The 19,965-nt window shown below is 32.4% G+C and overlaps 1 protein-coding gene across 3 annotated transcripts; it reads left to right on the top strand.

Annotated features, from left to right (window-relative positions):
* Positions 1-605: 605 nt before the first annotated feature.
* On the top strand, positions 606-6,567 carry LOC120070746 (F-box protein At4g18380-like). Of its 3 annotated transcripts, none has more exons than XM_039022621.1 (2): positions 606-1,895; positions 6,210-6,567. In XM_039022621.1, the coding sequence occupies exons 1-2, from the start codon at positions 780-782 to the stop codon at positions 6,270-6,272; spliced, it is 1,179 nt and encodes a 392-aa protein (XP_038878549.1). In that variant the 5' UTR covers positions 606-779; the 3' UTR covers positions 6,273-6,567. The 3 variants fall into 3 exon arrangements, with proteins under 3 accessions (XP_038878549.1, XP_038878548.1, XP_038878550.1); XM_039022620.1 differs by having other exon boundaries at positions 607-1,895; positions 6,204-6,566; XM_039022622.1 differs by lacking the exon at positions 6,210-6,567 and having other exon boundaries at positions 607-2,112.
* The last annotated feature ends 13,398 nt before the right edge of the window (positions 6,568-19,965 follow it).

The raw sequence follows: 19,965 nt of genomic DNA, 5'->3' as shown, positions 1-19,965 counted from the left end.
AAAAGATATCATTAATAGAAGCTATAAGTGATATTCACTAATAGCACATTTCTCAAATTTAAACTTACCATTGATAGCAACTATCAGTGATAACTTTCAATTTGATAAAACCGAGAAGCAACGTCCGAAATGGTTGTTGGGATGAGCTTTTTAGTCTTTTACCTTTTTTTTTTGTTCTATATATGCAATTATTTTATTTTTATACTACATATTTTATTATTTTGTATTTGAATACCATTTATACAACTCATCCAAAAGCTTAACCCAAACCAATCCAAGAACAAAATTAATCCAACCTAACTCTTATCTTTGTTGTTTCAAATTATTTGAACACGTCTAATATTAGTGACTTAGAGGTATGTAGTTTTTTTATAAGATAGAAGATCCGAACAACAAACATCATGATTAGTTGCATGGTTATAGATATATGGTTTGGCCCGGATTGGAAAGGCACTTTCCAAAGAAGCGAGAATGTCTCTATTTATTTATTATTATTATTATTTGAAGGAAAGAGAATATCCTAAGGAATGGGGGGAAGACGAAGAGATATGTTTGCATATTTTGTATAGTCAGCAAATATAAATAAATAAATAAATAAAACTTCTTTCTTACAAATCTATGAAAAAATCGGTCAAACTGAAACCCACTCAAAACCCACGGTATCCCTTTTTCTCTCTCTATAAGCCGTCTAATCTAATCAAACTCTTCACCCAACTTCCTCTTAATCCCTCTCCAAATCCCCACCAACAACATCAAAAATCAAGATCATCATATTCCTCATGGATCAAACCAACAATCAAATTCCAATTCCAATTCAAAATCATCATCAAGAACAACATGTAGACCAAGACTTGTTTGATCTTCTACCTGATGCAATTCTTCATCTCATCTTCACCAAATTAACCGACGCTCCTTCTCTAATTCGATGCCTCACCGTCTCCAAACGATTCGCCTCTCTCACTTCACAATCCGATTCCGTTTTCCTCGCCATTCCTCGTCTCCTCCTCGATTCCAAGTCGAAATCCAGAATCACTCGTACTTCGCAATCCAGTTCAACGATTAGGTTTTTCGTTCGTAGGTTTCTGTTTACGCCTTTTCGTTTGATTCGCCGTCTGATTGCTCGTACTTCGCAATCCAGTTCTGGATTCAGCGAGTGGTATTACTGGCCAAGCGTTGCGTTGAAGGAATTGAAAGGAATTAAGTTCGTTCATATGGAACTCCCTTGCTGCGGCGATGAAATCGGTTCGAATCATAACGGCGGTGCTTTACTCAAATGGAAAGCCGAGTTTGGTTCTGAATTGAAGAGTTGCGTTGTTCTCGGAGCGTCGTCTTTACGGAGGAAATCGATTGTTGAATCTGATTTAGAAGTTAAAGAAACAGAGGAAAATCGATTAGATTTAGATTCAGAATCGGAAATGGGAGATGAAGAGCTTAAGTTACGAATTATATGGACGATTTCATCGTTAATTGCTGCTTCCATGAGACATTACTTAGTGAAACAGATGGTGAATGATTTTCCGTTGCTAAAAACTGTGTTGATTACTGATTCAACAAAACAAGGAAGATTGTGTATGGAAGAGAAAGAAGTGATGGAACTCAGAGAATCGATGAAATCGTCTTTGAGTTCTTCGATTGGAGCTTCTTCGGTACAGAGGACTGTAATTCCAGATCTGAAGATGGAGATGTGGCATGTGCCGGTGTTGGATCTGCCGGCGGCCGGATTCGTAATGACGGCGGCGACGCTGGTGGTGATTAGGCCAAGTGGTGGAGGAATTGGATTGGATGGATTAGATTCAATAGGAGATGAATTTGATGATGAAGAACGGGAGAAACTTGGAGTCTATGGAGAAGCTGTGAGGAAATTGATGAAGTTGAAAAGGAATTATGCTTTGGAGGTAAATTCTTTTTGATTGTGAATTTTTTTTTTTTTTTAAACAATTTTGTCCTTTTTTTTTTTGGGTTTTATTGTAGAAAATTAATGTAAATAGGGTTTAAATTTAGATTCCTTTTGGACATTTGGTGATTTGTGTTAGAAAATAGAGTGAGAATGATTAACTTTCCATGTATAGTTGACATTTTCTTGTGATAAATCTATAACTTTCAATTTTAACCTTTTTTTTTTATTATTATTTTGTTAATTTGTTATATAATATTATGTATTTGGAGTAAACCTATCTAGTTTAAAACTTCATTTTGGCTCTTGTACTTTACACTTTATTTTAATCGAAATTGGTTAAATACTATAAATATTTTTTCATAAAAGAAAATACAAGATTTATAGTGAATATGCTAATAGATAATAAAATTTTTTTAATAAAAAATCAGTAATAAAATTAAATTTAAGATAATTATTCTAAATTATAAAATTATTGAAAATATTTTTAAATATAGTAAACTGTCACTGTTCGGTGATAGATCGCGATAGATAGTGAAATTTTATTATATTTGTAAATAAGTTGGCTCATTTTTTTTTATTTAAAAATAATTTTAAATTTAAGATTTATGGAAGATATAAGAATTAAAATTAAACCCTTTTAATATAGGGTTTAGAATGATATTAGGTTGTGTGTGTATTTATTATGATGATCCAATTATACAAGATAGCCTTAAACATTGGGTTATATTTTAATAATATAGATAAATTTTGAAAAGTTTCATTTTAACGGGAGAACTTCGAACTGCATATATTTTTTTTTTTATTAAAAAAGGATGAAAATTGACGTGATAACAAGTAGCTTATATATATATATAAATAAAAAAAAATATGTGATATTATTTGTAACTATATAAAATATTAAAAGGATTGTTTTGATCTCAATAGACATCATTGGATCATTTACATAATCAATTTTTATGCTTCACTTATTAGGTTATTTACATAATGCATTTCAATGTTTACACATTAGTTATTGGGTCAATTTTCATCTAATTTTAACAAAAACAAAACTCTCTAAAATGTATTTTTGGAAGACCATTTAAAGTTTAATGGTAAAAATTAAACCTTTTGAAATGCAATATTATTTAAACTAACCTCAAAGTTGAAAGTTTTTTTCATGTAAATTAAACTCGGTTGGTAATCATTTAATTTTTTGCTTTTAAAATTGTGTTTGTTTTTCCACCATTTCTTAATCATATTTTTATTTTTCCCAAGTAAACATTTGAGTTCTTAATCAAATCATACAAAATAAGAACATGTTTTGATTTTTTTCTTCTTTTTAATTTTTAGAATTTGACGTGCTTTTTAAAACGAGATGTATATAACAAAATAAAAGTAATAAAAAAACTAATAAATAGATATAGTGTTTGTTGACTTAATTTTAAAAATCAAAATCCAAAAATCAAAATAATTATCCAACGGACTATATCTATTAGATTAAATGATATAGGCATATATGAGGATCCACAAATTTTTTTAGTATAAGTATTACATTCAGTACTAAAAAAGGGAAAGATATATAAATTGTTTTTCATTATTTTATACATATTTTTGATAAATTAATTAGATCTTTTTCCATATTTTTTAAGGTTTAAATTGTTTTGCATATGTTATTAGATTCAACTGTATATATTTTATATTTAGTCACTATTTTTATCTTATTTTATGTTATATTTTATTATTATATTACCATTGTTAGCGTTTCGAAATACATTTTTGATTATTTACATTTCATTATCTAAAAATCATGTATTTGTTATTGACGCATAAATAAGATTGAATTAACAAATTTATTTTTTTTTCTTCTTAATTTCAATTTTTTTTTTCATCTTCATCTTTTGATTTTACCAAACGATTCTATCCATTGATCCATTGATTTTCCTATTTTCCTCTTCATGTGTTCTTGTATGACGATCCAATCTTCTTTTACTTTATTATTATATTCAACTTTCTTCGTTTTCTCATAAAAGAAGATGAAATCTTATTCATTAGAGAGAACCAGAGTTTGATATTATAATAAATTGAAACTTCCACAACTTGGACGTTAGAAAATCAGAAGTTATAATTTTTACGTGATGGTTGACTACTCTTTATTGTGAATCTTTCAAATATACATTTGAGTAATAATTCAATAGAAACATATCATTCTCTCCAACCTTCTGAGAACATTATTATCAAATTTGGTTTATTTAACTCTTTTTAAATTGATTTCACTTTTTGTTACCAGATTTAATTTTATCTAAATCTTTTTTCATTTGTTTAAAAATGTTATCAGATTCAAAATGTGATATGAAGTTAAACGTATTTCTAGTTTTTCTTCGGTCAACTCTGGAAATTAACTAATATAAATTTTCACATACAGTGTAATTGTAATATGAAGTTATGAGATTAATTAATCTACATTTAACATACACTATAATTGTAATATGAAGTTATGCGATTTTAATTATCATTTTTCATGTTAATATCCATTTGAATCAATCTTTTTTTATCGGATTCTATTTTATTTTTTTTATTTTTTATATGTTTTGTTAGCATAACCATATTTTTTTATATTATTACTATTTATATATTTTATACTTTTTAAAATGTAATACAGTGATATAATAATATATCATTGGTATATAAAACATATTTATATACCTAATTATTATTTTAATAAGATTTATTCTCCATTGTTCCATTAAAAAGAAAACCTAACTCTCATTCCAAGTTCCAATATATTTATAATTTTTTGTGGAAAATAAAAAAAAAAATCTAAGCACTCTCCACCTTACAAATTTATAAATATATATATTTTTTAAAAACACTAATTCTACTTCTCTCTCATCCCACCCTTTTCTCTCTCTTATTTTCCCATTTGCATCAAACTTGTAGTCATAACATCTCCACAACCTCTCCTTTAAAATTGATATCAACACACCCTCTTCACCACAATCGCATCTTAGGTCTCCTCCTTTAGAGCTTTCTATTCTTTCTTCTCTCACTATCATCATCACCATCTCTGCTACATTTCAGTTTGCATGACTGTCAAGTCTTCTTTTGCTCATCACCAACTAGTTCTCTAAATAGCCACATGCCATCACCTGTGATCATCGTATTGTAGGCACACCATCGTGATCGTCCACCGAAAAAGAAACCGTCAATTGGTTGTCGATGAGGACCATATTGGTTGGTTTTTGGATTTTGGAACCATTTCTAGGATTTTGGTCATCTTATTTGTTTTTTAGCTAATTTTTGGTTGAGATTGTAATTTTTTTTTCTTTTTTTGCTTTTAGAATGTTTAGATAGAGTGTATTTGCGATTTTCAAGTTTTTTTTTAAACATTATCTACTTGTACTCATTTTGTTAGTTTTTAGGATAGTTTGGTCCTTTACTAATTAATATTTTTTATTATTTAAATTCATTTTACTATTTTTAATATTTTGAAACTTTCAAATGAAAATTTAAAATTTGCTATTTATATTATCAGCCCAAGAAAATATAACTATTCAAATAATGTATCCTGTCAACGCCTCTAAATAATGTAAACCAACTTAAATGTAACACAAAATGTACCGACAACGACAGGAGAATGGGCAGCGATAAGATATGCTTCATAGGTATATATTATTTATATAAACAATTTGCATTTCATATTGTCAAAAAAAAAAAAAAAAAAATTTTGCATTTCATTTTTGTATTAATTAGGAATGAATTATGTGGGATGCACATGTTTATGAGTTTTGTTGTGTGAATGTTAAAAGTTTATTTATTTTTTAAATTGTGAATATGCCAATTTATTTTAGTAAAGTTTTTTTTTTTTTTTAACCACAAATTTGACTAAAACCCCATCTTTATAATTATTTAGTTTAAAAGATATTAATATTTTAAAATTATTTACGTTTGTATGGGATTAGGTATTTACTTTAAACTTATTTGTTACTTCCAAGATTAATGAAATCCTAATTTTAAAATTATATCATAGTTTGTTGATAAAAAAATATAAATTTTTTTAAAAAAATAAAATTAAATAACGTCAATTACTCTAACATATTAGGTATTCATTCAGAATATATTTATTCATTGAGCTACTTAATTTTTTAAAAAAAGATTTTGTTGGGTTTTCTATGGTATTTACAATGGTGACACATTTAGAATGTCTAATTGCAAACATGTCTTCAATGTAAGAAAATTTGCATATATGGCAAAATTTTCAAATTTGATGTTTTGTTTATTTTGTATTCCAATTTTGTTCTTTTAATGAATCACTTTTATTCCTCTTCAGCAACAGAGAGAAAAGAAAGATAGAGAGAAAATAGGAGAGAGAAATAGACGAGAGGAGCCTTATTGGTGACAATTCACGTGACAACGATCGGACGTGCGACGAGGTTACGACGGGGGAGGCGGAGCGGTGGCTGGCAGTGAATGGCGAAGGGAGGAAAATGTTAGGGAGGGGTCTACTGTGCACGAAGAAAAGAAATTTTAGTGTCGTTTTTATTTTTTTAACCTTCATAAATAGTATATCAAACAAATGCATCAACAGTATGAATGAGGGCATCATTATCAAGTTTATGAGCAGTATATCAATCAAATGTATCAACAGGATGAAGGAGTGTATCATTATCAAGTTTATCAACAATATATCTATCAAGTATATCAATCTAGTGCATCAAGTTTATGAGTAGTATATACAAGTGCATGATTGACAAAATTATCAACAATATATCAGTCAAGTGCATCATTATCAAGTATATCAAGTATATCAATCAAGTGTATCAAGTTTATCAACACTATAAATGAGTTCATAATTCACTAGTATAACAAGCATTTCAGTAAAGTGTATCATTATCAAGTATATCGGTCAAGTATATCAAATGTATATCTATTTCTATAAATAGTGAGGACATTTGCAACATTTTACATCTTTATATGTGAGTTGGGCTACATTTTTTTGTCATTTTTACAAATAACATATGTGTGGACTAGGAGACTAATTATTGTAATTTGCTTTGCCTTTTTTGCAAGCATCCTTTTTCTAAAATATATTTTACAGGTTTTATAGTTAAAATCATACCCGAAAAATTAATTTTTTTGAAAAAAAAAATCTTGTGATCATCAAAGATTTTTTTACAACAATTTTGATATTGTATTGTATTTAAAATGTAAAATAAATATATATTTTTTTTTCAAAAGAATGTAAAATAGATATTTTGTTTATAATTTCTCTCTAATTTTCTAAGCTCCTCTCTCTATCTCTTCCATACCTAATTTTCTCATGTCATTCCTCTATATCTCCATCTTTTTCCATTTTTACTTTTCATCTTTTCTCCATGTTTCTCACCTCTACCAACTTTTTCTATAGAGAGTTACTAAGAATTTTAGAAAATAATAAACTAATTAAAATAGACTAACGGTAAACATAATAAACAATTTGAAAATAATAGGCCCTTAAATTGAATTCAATACCCAAAGATCGTTGATTTTTAAAAGCTCATCTCTATGTAATGAATGTATATGATCAAATAAACACTTAGAATACACCAAATAACTACAAAAAAAGGAATAAAAAGTTATGGGGAAAAAACAAAAACTTGTAAGGACTTTGGATAAAACAAATTCATAAAATTATATATCTATTATGAATATTATAATAATAAATAGATGTCTATTGTTTAGTGTCCCAAAGCCATGTGTCACCCTTCATATTGTCCATATGCCTTGTAGTTTTTCATGTTTGGTGTCTATGTAAGTCCACTTTATCTATAAATAGTGACATTTGGTGGATCTTAAAATCATACATGGGAGAATTCTACTTCCACTAATTTTCATATTATCCAATTTCATGATTTTAATTATTTTATTTTATATATTTAATATTATTATATTATATTTTCTCTATATCCGTGTTCCCGTTGTACTCATCAAATTCACAACACATTATCAACACGAGCTCCTGTCGTTTTTTCCGCTAAAGGTACTCCCTAAAAGTATGTCAGTTTTTCTCTCTTCGTTATAATTAATAAATTTAATGTTATTTTGAATATTCAATATCTATTAAATTTCTAACATAAGTACAATATTTTATGATAGTGCTACCATGACAAATCTCAAAAAATTAAAATTTGCGGCCTTTGATATTAACGGCAATAATTATTTGTCATGGGTATTTGATGTCGAAATTCACCTGGATGCTATGAACTTGGGAGAAATAATTAAAGAAGGAAATGCGACATCCAGTCAGGACAAAGCAAAAACTATGTTTTTCCTTCGTCATCATATCCACGAGGATTGAAAATGAAGTATCTTACAATAAAAGATCCCCGTATCTTGTGAAATTTTTTGAAAAAGAGGTATGATCATAAAAAAACAGTTATTCTTCCTAAAGATTGATATGAGTGGATGCACTTGAGGCTACAATATTTCAAATCAGTAAGTGATTACAACCCCACATTATTTAAAATCAGTTCGAAATTGTTATTTGATGGGTTGTATGTCCTAAAACTCGCAGTTTGTAAAGTAACATTTTCTATTATCAATAAAGATGTTATTCAACATTTCTTCAATAAAGTTGTTATTGAATCTTTAAATTGCATACATAAAGTCTAAAACCAATAAACTAATATCCATGGCTATTACATAATTACTTAAACTTTATGTAGAGACATAAAAATGGATCAAGTTCGAGTAAATAACTAAAATGATTTGTAGTATACGAATAAGGTTGGGTGCCCTATTTTGGTAATACTATTGGGTGCGACCTACTCTATAACGGTTATAAGTTTTGTAAAGGTGCTACAACGAAGTGATCATGATTTGTTCATGTATTGACATGAGGAGCGAAGGCATCCTATGCAATGAGTTTACATAAGATCAGATCAAGAAATAAGTCACTTTTTCTTTATAACGTTGTTTACTATTCAAGACTGACTATTTCGCTTAGATGACCTAGGTAACTTGATCTTAATCTTGAGCTAACTATGAACTCCTGTTTATTCGGGATTATCCTTAGATTTTCATAAGTAAGGGTTGGTTCAACAACGCCGGCTCATAAGCCTCCCATTTTAGGGGTAAGATTGGGTAAATAGCTGGGGACATAGGGTGCAATAAAGAGTTCACGTCTACCCGATTTAGGGATAGAAGAAAGGTTGTTCTCTTAAGTACTGAATCCAAGTCTTGAACATGGAGCCCCTGAAGGAACTCTTATCAAAGAGAACTTATGAGCGGAAGCAAGATCGTTCCAAATTCATTGTGACAGAATTACAAGCATTCACAAACATACAAAGAAGTTATGCATTTCAGAACACATTACGACATGCTTTCACAAATAAATACAAAGGGACGAGAGACTTACCTTTGAAGAACTCTTTTTCTGTCTTTCTCTCGCTCTCGTGAAGCCTTGGATCAACACCTCTCACTGTTGCTACGAACACCAATGCAATCGTCTAGTATATCACCTGGTCAATCATAAACAACCTTCCCCATGAACAAGTAATAACTGGGACACCACCACTCACCTTGGTATTCTCGGAGTGAGAATCCAGGAAGTGTGGGCTCTGTTGGATTTGGTAGAGGGAAGGAGGAAACAACGATCGCACTCAATGACCAAACAAGTGGGAGAGGTTTCTGTCTATCATATAGACTGTGGTCCTTGATCGTTTAGTAAAGGTACATGATCGTTTAGTAAAACAGGTTGATCGTTTACACGATCGTTTAGACAAATGCTCATGTACACGATCGTTTATCTCATAATTATTTTCATTATAAATAAATATAATAACTAACTTATCATATTATATTTATAACCTATAGTTTTAACAACACATCATATGCAACATTTAAACTACAGTCCTTTTCTCCTATACTTGATATAAATCATATTTACATTAAATTCCTCCAATTAATGTATCCATACATCATGTCAACTATATCATATATAATTGAACCAGTTTAATCATATCATATAAAATCCTCTCGTAAATTTGAGCACTTCAAATTGACCCAAAAATTGATTCTCAACTTGAATACATTGAGCTACCAAGGGGACCTTATGGACATGTAGCTTGAAGCTCCAACGGTACATGAATATTGACTAAATTCTTTAGTAACGAAATCCACCATTCGTTAACTGCCGGGCACTCCACTAAAGCCTGACAACTGCACTCTTCTCACTACAGATATATTTCTGTGTCAATCAGATATAACCAGTCAACAGTACGATAACCCTTCATAGATGCTCGTAAATAAAGCTTGGTCAATTTACTATTTTGCCCCTGTAGTTACATCTAACTCCTTAAGCACCACTGATCCCTCCAATGAACAATACATCATAGTCCTACTATGAGTGGACACCTCTCGGGCCTTGAGAAGGTGTGTTACGCCACATCGTTCAAGTCCTGAAATCAACCCTTAAGGGAGCAATCTATCTACTTACCCCTGCTTCGGGGAAGGAGTGAATTCCATTTTGTGTAGCTGAGTTCCCAGCTCCCCAATCAGATGAATCCTCAAAGTGGTAGGTTTGAGTCGGCGATCTGACCACTCGCTTGGAATTGGGGCTTCCTTCTTTTTGCAATGCAAATCAAAGGACCGCCCTCAAAGGCAAGAGTTCCCAACTCACTAAGGATTAAGGTCATGTTACCTATGGTCATCCTAGTGAAGTGAAGTCTCTGTCATGAACAACGATATATAAAGAGACTAAACAATTCGTGGTACAATCTTATACAAACTTCTTTGTATAGGACACCCCCGCTCGCATGTCTCCACATGAATGATCAGGATCATACCATCTATAGCCAGTCACAACTCTTGTAACTATTCTATAAAGCGGGCTACATCCGTAGCGTTACCAAGATAAGGTTTCCCTCCTATATCCATATACTACAGACCATTTTGGTTATCACTTAAGACATGATCCACTTGTATGTCTCCACATACATGCTTTGTTACAGTAAGATAACATGTAGCGGAAGTATCAAGGATCCATAAGCATTCAAATTCACTAATTTTGACAAAGATTAAAGCATACTCATCTAAATAAGAGGGTTTTAGATCATACCTTTGTAGAATTCTTCAAGAACTTGATCAAACAGCAGTAGTCTTCACCAAAGATCACCATGAACTACCTCAAGATTTTCCTCACCCTCTTGTTGCTTTAGATCGAGTTGTGGGACTCAAGAACAGCTTGAAGCGATGAAAAACAGAGAAAAGTTCACAGCAACACACTTCTGAAGAACCCTTCTTCCAGCATAAATTTTCTCACAAAATTTCTCTGTAATGCATGCCATCAATTCACTCCAATCTTCTTTATTTCTTGCAGATGAACATGCAAAGAAGAGATGTACATGGCTTACAGCTCATGCTTGGAGTTTAATGAAGAAGAAGAAGTGAGCTTTGTGTGAGCATGAAGAAGATGATCATGGAAAACCAAGTTTTTCCATTTTGTGCATGCAAACTAATTTTTCAATTTTTCCTTAAAACCAAAATTTGATATTAAAAATCATTTTACTTTTTTAAAACTGAAAAATAATTTTCTAAAATTAATTTCATAAATTAATTTAAAATATTAATTAATTTAATATCAAATATTAAATTATTTTTTGCACAATAATCATTTTCATATATTTAAATCATATTTAAATATATATTCTCCAAATCCGTTTAATTTGAACGTTTCAAATTAATTTCTCAAGCTACTCTAAAGCATAACCATTTATGAGCTAGTAGGGGGACCTCATGGACCTACAGATCATGGGCTCCAACGATTCAAGATTAATCGACTAAATTCATTAGTCTGATCTAACCCCCATTCGTTAACTAATGAGACACTCCACTATAGCCCATAGTTGAACTCCTCTCACTGTAGATATATTATGTCCACTTTATAACCATAATCAGTAAGTCAATCCTTCACAGGTTGTTTGTAATCACAGCTAAGTCAAAATTACCGTTTTACCTTTGTGAATACATCTTGTTCCTTAAGTTCCTACTGACCCTCTAATGAACAATTCTGATTCATAATCTCTATGAATCAAATCATTTCTCTATCATGAGAAGGTGGGGCCTCGATTGTTCAAGACCTGGAATCAGTACTTAAGAGAATAACCTATCTGCTAACCTTAAATTGGGTAGGAGTGAATTCCATCTTGCAAGGCTATGTCCCTAGCTATTCATCTGGTCTTATCCCCAAAATGGGAAGCTTATTGAGCAGTGCTGTTGGATTACTCTTACCGTTTGCAGATCAAAAGAGAATCCCGAACAAACAGGAGTTCATAGCTAGCTTAGAATTAAGATCGAGTTAACCTAGGTTATTTGATAAATGAAATAGTCAGTTTTAACAGTAAACGGTTGTTTATAAGGAAAAATGACTATTTTCGTGGTCCAGTCTATATGTAAACTCATTGCATAGGATGACCCCACTCACATGTCTCAACATGAACGATTTGTGGATCACATTGTTTGTAGCATTTTTCAACTTCGTGTAACAACTATAGAGTGGGCTACATCCAATAGTGTTACTAGGATGAGCTACCCATTTTTTTCCATATACTTATTAGACCATTTAGGCTATATACTGTCAACTTGATCTTGTTTATATCACTACATAAAGTTACAGTATTCAGACTATATCCATGGATATGTTTATTGGATTTTCATAATAAGAGGCAAAATCAACAAGTCATTATTATTGATAAATAGAATGTTTAACACGAACTGCGAGTTCTAGGACATTCCCAACATGCTTAAGTTACAACGACAACTAGGGATCTTAGTTCATTAGTTTGTGGTAAAACAATTAAAACATCTCATGTTTCATAGACAATAGTGAAGAAAATATCTCATATTATTACATCACAAACGTTTGTTCAATACAGGTGTTTACAAACTACAGAACTAATGAAAGTTTAGATAATAAACTAAGGCACTAAGGCCTTGTACAAAAATCTTCAACTTGCTCTAATCTAGCCACGAGCGGTCCCGTAGACCCATACTATGAAGGTGACCCATACACGAATGATCAGGATCAGACTATCTGTGACAAGTCACAATCCACAAAGCGGGCCGCATCCGTAGCATTACCACAGACCATTTTGGTTATCACTTAAGACATGATCCACTTGTATGTCACCACATACATGCTTAAGTTACAAGAAGACAACCAGGGATTTTAGTTTATTGGTTTGTGGTAAAGCAAATAAAACATCCAGATGAGCAAAATCAAGAAGTGAAGTAAATATCATATATTATACATCACAAGCGTTCGTACAAACTGTTTGCAAACTACAGGACACGAGACTTTAGGGCATCAACCCCAACAATCTTCTTGGAAGAAGACCACATTAGGGATCATAAATCATGAAGTAAGCTTGTATTACATGAGACTTCTAGTGAGACTATTGAGGGTTCAACAAGAGTTGTTGAACAGACTGACAGATTAACAAGAGTTGTTGATGTCGGTACATTTAGTCAACAATCTCAAGATTGAGACTGCCTTGACGTAGTGGGAGGGCTGTGAACCCACCAGAATGCTACATCGGTTTGATTGAAGCTCAAAACATCATTTCTAATAATGGAGTCAAAGATCCATTGTCTTATTAGCAAGCAATAGAGGATGTTGACAAGAATGAGTGTATTGAGGCCATGAACCAAGAAATGGAGTGTATGTACTTCAATAATGTCTCGAAACTTGTGGATCAGCCTGATGGGGTAAAATCTATAGGGTATAAGTGGATCTACAAGCGAAAACGAGGTGTAGATGGAAAGATGCAAACCTTTAAGGCTAAACTCGTGACAAAGAGTTATACCCAGGTCACAGGAGTGAATATGAAGAAACATTCTCACCTGTTGTCATGTTGAAGTCTATCAAGATACTCCTGTCTATAGCCACATTTTATGATTATGAGATATGGCAAATGGACGTCAAGACTACCTTTCTTAATGGTAATTTTGAGGAGATCATCTACATGGCTCAATTAGAGGGGTTCATCGTTCCAGATCAATAGCAAAGAGTTTTCAAGCTTAATAGGTCCATTTATGGGCTGAAACAAACGTCTCGATCGTGGAACATTGGATTTGACAGTGCGATCAAATCATTTGGCTTTTATTAGAATGTTGATGAGCCTTGTGTTTACAAGAAGATCATCAACAGCTCAGTAGCTTTCCTGGTACTATTTGTGGATGATATCCTACTCATTGGGAATGATGTAGGCTTTCTGACTGACATTAAAAAGTGGCTAGCCGCCCAATTCCAAATCAAAGATTTGGGAGAGGCACAATATGTTCTAAAGATCCAGATCATTCGGGATCATAAGAATAATAGGTTGATCTTGTCTCAGGCATCGTACATTGATCAAATGTTGATCAGGTACAGGATGTAAGATTCCATGAGGGGTTTATTACCCTTCAGGCATGGAATAATTTTGTCTAAGGATCAATGTCCTAAGGCACCTCAAAAGGTTGAGGAGATGAGACAGATTCCCTATGCTTCAGCTGTTGGAAGCTTAATGTATGCAATGTTATGTACCAAACCTGACATTTGCTATGCAGTAGGGATTGCCAGTTGTTATCAGTCCAATCCAGGAATAGATCATTAGAAGATGATCCTCAAGTATCTTCGAAGAACGAGGGACTACATGCTCGTGTATGGAGATAAGGATTTGATCCTCACAGGATACATAGACTCTGACTTTCAGATTGATGGAGATTCTCGAAAATCGACATCAAGGTTAGTGTTCACTCTGAATAGAGGGTTTGTAATATGGCGAAGCATCAAGCAAGGATGCATCACGGACTCCACTATAGAAGCCGAATATGTAGCTGCTTGTGAAGCTGCTAAGGAGGCTGTTTGGCTGAGGAAATTCCTTATAGATTTGGAAGTTGTTCCATATATGTCTTTGTCGATAACTCTTTATTGTGATAATAGCAGGGCTATGGCAAATTCAAAGAAACCTTGGAGTCATCATAGAGGTAAGCATATAGAATGGAAATATCATTTGATCAGGGAGATTGTGCATCGCGGTGATGTGATAGTCACAAAGATCGCATCGGAGCACAACGTTGCTGATCCATTTAGAAAGGCTTTCACGACTAAAGTGTTCGAGGGTCATCTGGAGAGTCTAGGTCTACGGGACATGAGGCATCTTATCTAGGGCAAGTGGAAGATGATACTGGGGTATAGAATATGCCTTAGTTTATTGTATATTATTCTTGTTTTTTCTTGTATTGTACATTAGGCTCCCAAGGCATTGGGACAAGTAGAAGATTGTTGGGATTGGTGTCCTAATCCTCTCAGAGTCTCGTAGTTTTTAAACATCGTACACATTGTTGTGAATAAAATAAGAGTTATTTTATATGCATTTACTCATATCCAATAAATAAAGATCCGTGGTTATTGTATGTAAACTTAAACATGTATTTGAGATACACAAGTGGATCATGCCTTAAGTAATAACCTAAAAAGGTTTGTACTATAAGGATAAAGGAGGGATACCTTATCCTGATGACACTACGGATACAACTCGCTTTGTAGAGGTTTATAAGTGTTGTAAACTACTACAGATTGTCTGATCTTAACCGTTCATGTGGAGACATACGAGCGGGGGTGTCCTACACAAAGAGTTTGTATAAGACCGAACCACAAGATGACTAGTCTCTTTATATAACACCATTGATACTTGAGACTTACATCTCACTTGAATGACCATAGGTGACATGACCTTATCCTGAGTGTTTTGGAAACTCTTGCCTTTGAGGGCACTCCTTTGATTAGTATAGGTGAGAGTGGCCAGATTACCAACTCAACAAGCCTATCTTTTTGGGGATTTATCTGATTGGGGAGCTGGGAACTTAGTTACATAAGACGGAATTCACTCCTTCCTCGTAGCAGGGGTAAGTAGATAGATTTCTCTTTTAAGAACTGATTCCGGGTCTTAAACATAGTGACCACATCCTTTCTTTGGAAGAGAGGACCCAATCATAGTAGAACTATGACTTATTGTTCATTAGAGAAATCATTAGTACTTAAGGAGTTAGATGTAACTACAGGGGCAAAAAGGTTAATTGGTCCAGCTGTACTTATAAGCGTTCTGTGAAGGGTTATCACACTGTTGATTGGTTGATATGGACACAGAAATATATCTGTAGTGAGGATAGTGCAGCTGTCGATCTTTAGTGAAGTGCCCGATAGTTAACGGATGGTGGATCCCGTGGCTAAAGAGTTTAGTCAGTTATTCACGTACCGTTGGAGCTTCAAGCTACAAATCTCTAAGGTCCCCTTGGTAGCTCAGTGGATTCAAGTTGAGAATTAGTTATTGGGGTTGATTTGAAATGTTCGAATTAACATGAGAAAATTCAATTATATATGATATAATTGGTGTGATGTATGAAATACATAAAGTAGAGGATTAATGTAAATATGATTTACATTAAGTACCATAAAATAGAAAAAGAACTATGGTTTATATGTTTCATGAGATGAAATATTAAAACTATAGGTTATAAATATAATATGGTAAGTTGATTATCATATTTATTCATAATAATATTAATTATTTGATAATTATCTCTTTTTCTTTAATAACCAATTGAGTGGGAGGTTATTGGTGGTTGTATGGTAACCATGAGATAAAAGGAAAAATATTTTCCTAACATTAAAAAGAGAGTTACTTGATTCGAAAATTTTCTCACGAACAAGGCTATCAAGTGAAAATGTTTCACTAAGCGATAGCTAATAGAGAGACTAAATGAGTGAACATTAACTATATGATAGTTCATTCAGTTGGTCGTAGCTAAACGATTGCGTGACATTGTCTATACGATAGGTTGCCATCTTTTACACGATTGAGCACATCGTCTATACGATAGACAATTCTTATCTCCCACTTGCTCAATCGTCTACATGATCGTTGTCCTCCTGTTTCTTCCTCTAACCAAGTTTATATAGAGCCCACAACTTTTGGATTCTCACACCGAGAATACCAAGGTAACCATTGTGGTGATGTTTTCACTCAACTCGATTGTGTTAAAGGAGCTTTTGGATGTTCGTGTTGTTCATGTGGTGTTTATTGTTGATTGTGCTGTTGTATCAGTTGTTGTGTTCGAGCATTGCTATTCTTGGACACTTGAAGACTGACCGAGAGAGTTTGAAGAATGGTTCTTCAAAGGTATACATACTCTATTCCTTAACACTTTTAGTAAGCATGCTGTAATTTCTTGTTATGCATGACCTATTTTTTCTGTTTTTGTATTGTAATTGTTGATGTTCAATTTCGAATGGAATTTGGAACGATCCCTCCACTGCTCATGGAAACCCTCATGTCTGATTTCCTTCAACCCCCGAGTTGGAAGACGATATCCAAGGTGGAAAGATAAGACCCTATTCAATTATGAATCTTGGGTTGTTCCGAATCCTATATTACAACCCTTCATAGGGATCGCCGTGGTTAACGACTAGCTAGTGCCGCCTAAAAACAACAGCAGGTGCAACATAGGAATCTCATAGTTCAAACTAATGGAGGAGACCGTAGGACAATGTTGGCACATTTCCTTCACCCACTTACTATGAACTACTTCTCCCATTCACCTTGTTATTGACTCATGCAAACACTTTCCAAATGGAGTAGTCGCGGTAAAAGCGACACAAAGCCGAGCATGGGTTGAACTCTTGGGGACGTGAGAGCTAATAACTATATACCAAATATATTGTTAATCTCCCATTGAAGTGTTTTAAATGATTGGGTATTCATTTACTTAGGTTCAAAATGGCTAATTTTAAACAACCCAAGTCTATGTGATTTTTATCCAAGTACAACATTTATATTTGAATATTAATCTACAATGTTTAAGTGTTTAAACCAGTTTTAAACCTCACACTACTCATGCAAGCTCATAAAAGCAGTTAACAACACTCAACAATTCCAGGTAGGAGGTGTTACGTAAACCATTAACTAAAGTACCCCCCAGCCTTAGACAGATTTATGAACCGTTTTGAGTTCGTAACCAAATTTTATAAGGTAACAATCTATTTTAACTGTTAAATCAAGTTGTTAACCTAAACGATCATGGTGTTCATCTTTCTTATGGATTTTAAAGTCTATTTTCATTTTATAACAAACTTATAAAATAAACATGCTTTACCAAATTATAACATGCTTCAAAGGTATTCAAAATTAATATAACATTACATCAATTTTAACAAATCCTAAAACATACATACTATATATTATAACGAATTATAACATACAATAATATATGTAACATGTTTACCTATGGTCGGATTTTAAATCTAAAATAGCATACTATATGCACAAACATGTTTAATTAAAAAATAATACACATCACATGCATAAAATAATTAAGTAATATTAATATGGTTCAACTTCGGCATTTTAAGAAATCAAAATTACTAAATTATTACATAATTTTATAAACACAACTTCAATTTGGGGAAGAACCGCTCAAACTGGCCCAAACTGTCTAAACCGGACCCGAACGACCTGAACCGGACCACCAAGACTTCTTAAGGGGTTGAACCAAACTGGTTTGAGGAAGAAATGGTCAAATCAGACTTCTTCAACCTGTGAACCGGACTGGCAGTGCACGAACTATAATGATCTGGGATGAACAACATCGTGATGCTGCATTCTAGCATTGCAACGTTGTTCATCAGCGAGCCCATGGCGTTGCCACGCTCGATGAACAACATCGCAACGCTGTTTGGACAAAAACCTCAGCTTAGTTTTTCTGCTCGACCTTGTTTGCTTTCTTCAATCTCCAAATTACAGCCTAATTTCAATTCTAATGACTCTAAATAAATTACAGACTCTCGAGCACACATATAAGCTCATCAAACAAGAGCCAATTACAAATGTAACAAAAGAATCAAAGAGAAATCTAATGTCAAAGTTGAATTTATATCATATCAGACATAAACTCAAACATGCTTGGAAATTCACCCACCAAACTCAAATTAACGATAATTAAGTGCTTAAATCATGCTTTGATACCAATTAAAGGAGTTAGATAATATGTAATAGAAGAATTCAGAATCAATAAGCACTCTAACTACTCTTACTTTGAGTTCAAAACATGCTACTCATAACAAGTTTACAAGAGAGTTTGAGTTACACATTACGTTTGAAGAAACCTCCACGAATTCAGCAGGATATTTACAAATTTGAGCTTGAATATTCAATTAGACCACCATCAAGATCTTCTCTACTAATCTCAAGGAGGATTGTGTGGAGGAAACACTCAAATTGAGCTGAATTTGGATGAATTTGAGAGAGGGAAGAGGGTTTTTACTTTAGCAGAGGTTTGGTTCAAACCATAGCATGCATGCCTCAATTATCAACTTCAATTTATAGGCTCAAATGATGCATGGAAATGGTGTTAGCATGGAGGCCAGCTCCAGCTTCAACAATTTAATGAGATTAAAATGGATTTTGATGATTAACCACTTAAATGAGATAGTGGATTTTCCTAAAAAAGGGAAAAAAAATCCATTAATCTCATTTAATCATTTTTTTAACTAAAATGTTTAAAAAATAATTTTCTATTTAAATAAATTAGTTTATTTAAATATTTAGTTTTATAAAATTAATTCAAATGAATTAATTTTAATAAAACCAATTTTTATTTTAATTAAACTTTTTAATTAAAATATTAATTTAATATCTTAATATTAAATTAACAAAATACCAATTCCACTAATGTGATTCAATTCCATATAATTAATATTTAAATCATAATTTAAATGTTAATAGATTCTCCAATTTTGTTTAATTTCAATTAAATTAAACGTTTCAATTGTATCATATACAACTAATTGAAACCCTAAACATGAATTTGAACATTTCAAATTTATAACCCTAATTTCAAATTTCAACCAATAATACTCAATTTATTAATCCAATTTATGAGCTAGTAGAGGGACCTAATGAACCTACAAATCATGAGCTCCAATGATTTGTAATTAATTGGTTAAACTCTGTAAACCGAATTGATTACTATTCGTTAACTATCAAGACATATCACTATAACTCGATAGTTGCACT

The sequence above is a fragment of the Benincasa hispida genome, chromosome 2 (assembly GCF_009727055.1).
Source record: "Benincasa hispida cultivar B227 chromosome 2, ASM972705v1, whole genome shotgun sequence".
NCBI classification, from domain to species: domain Eukaryota; kingdom Viridiplantae; phylum Streptophyta; class Magnoliopsida; order Cucurbitales; family Cucurbitaceae; genus Benincasa; species Benincasa hispida.
This window is presented reverse-complemented; position numbering and strand designations above follow the sequence as displayed.